This window comes from Cephus cinctus, unplaced genomic scaffold (genome assembly GCF_000341935.2).
Source record: "Cephus cinctus unplaced genomic scaffold, Ccin1 Ccin1_scaffold0142, whole genome shotgun sequence".
Classification (NCBI taxonomy): Eukaryota; Metazoa; Arthropoda; class Insecta; order Hymenoptera; family Cephidae; genus Cephus; species Cephus cinctus.
The window spans coordinates 43,022-46,983 of record NW_014332872.1 but is presented as its reverse complement, the minus strand read 5'-3'; the positions used below and the strand labels follow the sequence as shown (position 1 = coordinate 46,983).

General features: G+C 35.0%; 1 protein-coding gene across 1 annotated transcript; it reads right to left on the bottom strand.

Moving 5' to 3' along the window:
* Nucleotides 1-815: 815 nt before the first annotated feature.
* Nucleotides 816-3,166, bottom strand: LOC107263205 (the record flags this gene model as incomplete). Its single annotated transcript, XM_015730141.2, is given in 3 exon segments — nucleotides 816-1,912; nucleotides 2,374-2,747; nucleotides 2,834-3,166. Coding segments are annotated over 3 exon segments (760 nt in total), but the record flags the coding sequence as incomplete, so codon positions are not given.
* Nucleotides 3,167-3,962: the final 796 nt, after the last annotated feature.

The following is a 3,962-nucleotide window of genomic DNA, read 5'->3' as shown; positions in this document are numbered from 1 at the left end:
CCCTAACTTAGCACGGATGAGAACCCACAGGTCGGTAATATGTCGGTGCAGGAATCTTGTCCAGAACTCTCCTTGTATAACTACTTGCAATTGCCTCTATTTCATCATAACACGCGTTCCAATTTCCATGAATAATCTCTAATCGTGCACTAACCCCCTCCAAATTTGAAGTTTGCCTTACGAAGAATCCACCAACCATAAGTAGTTACCAATCGATCCTCTGGAAGAGCAGTATTTCTTCTGGAGTCTTGAGTCAATTGTCCGCGTCAATTAAGTGTTCTACCGATCAAATACCTTAGCGTCGTTTTGATCTAGCTTACCTTAGTACTGAATGAAAGTACTTTACTTTTGTGCTGAATGTCCACACGAAAAGAACTCATTTCTTGGCGTTTCTTTCAAACCATTCGTCTAGTGCGAGTATCCACCTTGAAGCTGAACCAGAAAACTTCCTTCATCAAATTCTTCTTTTCTAATCTTTTGACACACACTCTCTCTCTTCCTGCTTATCCACTAGCAAGTAACTCATTTCTAACAAATATCGATGTATTGTTTGTATCCGAAACCCATACAAGCTGATGATCACACACGCACATAATTTTTAAACTTGTTTTGTTCAAAGTAATGTTATTTCTTTGTATTTGGGGTTGTATAATTAATAAAATAAACCATATACTTTTTTTTATGACTTTGAGACCTAACCCAACTCCATACTATTCCAAAATTCTCTAGCTTATTTACTCATCACTAGTAAGAGTATTTTACCCAGAACAAGTGAATCTGTTATTACAATTACATGTGTCGTATAGTTATGATCATCTTATACATTTATCGACCAGGGAACATGGACGTAAGCGTACTTTAGCACCTTAAAGTAGCAAGACCCTTAATACCTTTTGCATGATCTTAACAGCACTTTTGCTAGCTTCCCGATATAAAAAACCTGAATTTTCGAATAGAATAAATTTAACGATAAATTAATCAATAGTCAAAACAATAACTATAAATTATCCCACTCATTTTTCGTATTTTCTAAAAATCATCACTGTTCACCCCGAGTTCCACATAATTATGTTTTCGAAGAACTTTCCTAAAATTTTGTTCGAAAAGCTTTTTATTTCGTAAAATCTTTCGCTAACAGATTTCTTTAGTTACTCTACTCAGATCTAAATAAGTCGAATGAAAGTAACGCTCCCTGCTTTACCTTATCTATCCCGTTGCCTCGGTAAAAAGGCGAATGTTACAATATATGCATTTATCCATTAAACACACTTATATTACTTAAGGCCATTCTACAATGTAACGGAACACGTAACACGGAAGAAATAAGCAATAAGATATTTAATTGTATATTTACCTAATTCCATTGGATCCTCCAATCAAGAAGGAGAAAATCGTTCTTAAAACCGATTCTTTACTAAGTTTCTACGCGCCTACGTCAGAAGTGACGGAATGGCTTGGTACCGACGCGGCACATTTATGGAAACAAAGGAGACACATTGTTGAAACCATGATGAAATACAGAAACAATCCTCTGGTTAATATGTCTCTCCAAATTCCAAAAGTAACATTTAAAAGGTAGACGGCCTCACTCCGTCAGACGGAGTATTGGAGAAATGAGTGAGGCATCACTGCAATAATTTACTCGGAGTACTAACCTTGTCCTCGTGCCATTTCTACTCGAAAGAACTCAAAGTTCAACCTGTACTAGTGTGATTCCAAATTGATAGTCTTTTTCAATAAATCATTTTTACTTGTTTTCAAGAATTGAAGTTATAATTTTTAACTCAGCAACGAATCCCAAATTAACCGATTCCCAGAATATCTATTCCGGTAGTCGAATTCGTGAATCTAACCTGGAGTCACAACAGCGGTAATACTCTTGCAATATCACTTGTTATATTTGGTTCCGTAGCTGCAATGTAACATTTATATAACATTATTGAGTAGGTGGTTACTTTAATTATACAATTCATTCTAAATTCAATCACCGTATATATTATAAAAATATCATTAACCTTAAAATGAGATTCCGTCAGTTACATTCCGTACATCACATTAGCTTTTAAAATGGCAACTTTAGTAGGTTTGCTCCTTAAGCAGATATAATAATTTAACCATATATAATTAATCTAACAAACAATTCCTTCGATTCATTCTTTACTACTCTCGTGTTTATTTTGCTCGGGTAATTATAATGATAACTGTACAATTATCAGTTACAGGAGAAGAAAAATATAATTGAAGAAAACAGAGTTGTTATTATCAATCATATATCGATATGTGAAATAGCATGTCCAATACTGGTGCAAAAGTACATAAAAATTCGAAACGTATCCTGGGACACCCTTTATTAAAAAAAAATATTATGTTTACCTGAATCAATTTGTTTTATTTGTTCGTTGTTACTTATTGGCAATGAAATACTGTGCAACGTGTCGCTGCCAGGTAGACTAACAAATTCCAATTGCGCTTCTATACCTTTCTCTACCACATTTTTAGGTTTATTTTCAGTTATATTTTTCCTAATACTGCCATAAAATGAACCAGGGTCAACAGAAGACACTGAAATATCAGATAGTCCTCGCCAAGTTTGCGGCACGACAGAACATTCCGAAGAAGTAGAAGTTGGCGAAGAACAAGCAATTCCTCCCACTATAACGGAATTTTGCTCATCTGAATTCGCTTTCGAATGTTTATTTGCTTCCTCCAAGCCGAATAATTGTTCCGTAATATGACTTTGAAGCTCTCTAAAACAAATAACGATAGATAATTAATTACGAAGTGCTTGTATTTTACAATCCTATACATCTAATTAATAGTAATAAAAACTGACTTTATAGCTGAACGTAGTTCAATCAGTTGCGAATCTTTGTACGATGAAAGCACTAATAATTTCTCTCTCTCTAAACTCAAATATTGTACATCCATGAATTTCTGCTGTGCAAGTTCTATTTGTTCATTAAGATTCATTCTAAGTTCAGAGCACATCTTCCGTAATAAATCTACGCGTTTGTTTTCCTCCACCAATGCAAAAATCGTGTTCTGATTCTCTGCCAATACTTTTTCCATGTCGGTTAATTCTATTTTTAATTGCTTCATTTCAAATTCCAAAAGTGCCTCTCGTTGACGAGCTTTGTCCAAGAGTAGTGCTTGATGGTGAATTTGCCTAATAACAAAATGTTGATATTATAAATATTTATTACTTCACAGAAAACAATTTTTTCTAAATCTTCACCAAAGAAAATATTAAAGGTTATCAATATATTCATTGTAACGTGGTGTCCGAGAGGGATCCATTACTAAACCTGTACCTTCACGTACCGTAACCAGAAGGTAGTGTCTTCAGCCTTCATTTCTAAAAAATGAATAGCGGTCTTGCTTCGGGGAAGAGGGAATGGGAGAAAATGGTGGACCGGCGGCGGAGGAACTAAGCCCTTTTGGAGTAAGATATTCCGCGAAAAGGGTACCTAACCGCCAGGACTCACTATAATTACTTTGAGAACTATAGAGAAAAATAGAATACGCTGTTTATATGCATGAGTTGTCTCACAGACTTCGCACCAAAAATCTCATAATTGGCTATACGAGAACAATTTTCAATGACATGGTGTAAAGTTGATAGGCATAAAACTTTGCTTTCTTTGAATTCCACCAGTGATTCTGTGAAACAATGCGATAAATGTGGGATAGGGACTGGTAAAGATATTGTCGGGTCGCGATAAGAGATTCGTAGACTATCACTTCCGAGATTTTAAATATTTTCTAAGTGATAATTTAAAAATTCGGCTTTGCAGGGAAAATGCTTTATCATAAGACTTTAATTTTATGTAATAAATTACTTAACAGTACTTTCTCTACCGAAAATATTGGGTGTGAAATTTCCTTGTTTCCAACGTCGCCTGTGTGACAACTCACCTATAAAAATAGCATGTTCCATTCCTCTTTAAGAGGGAGTCTAGTTT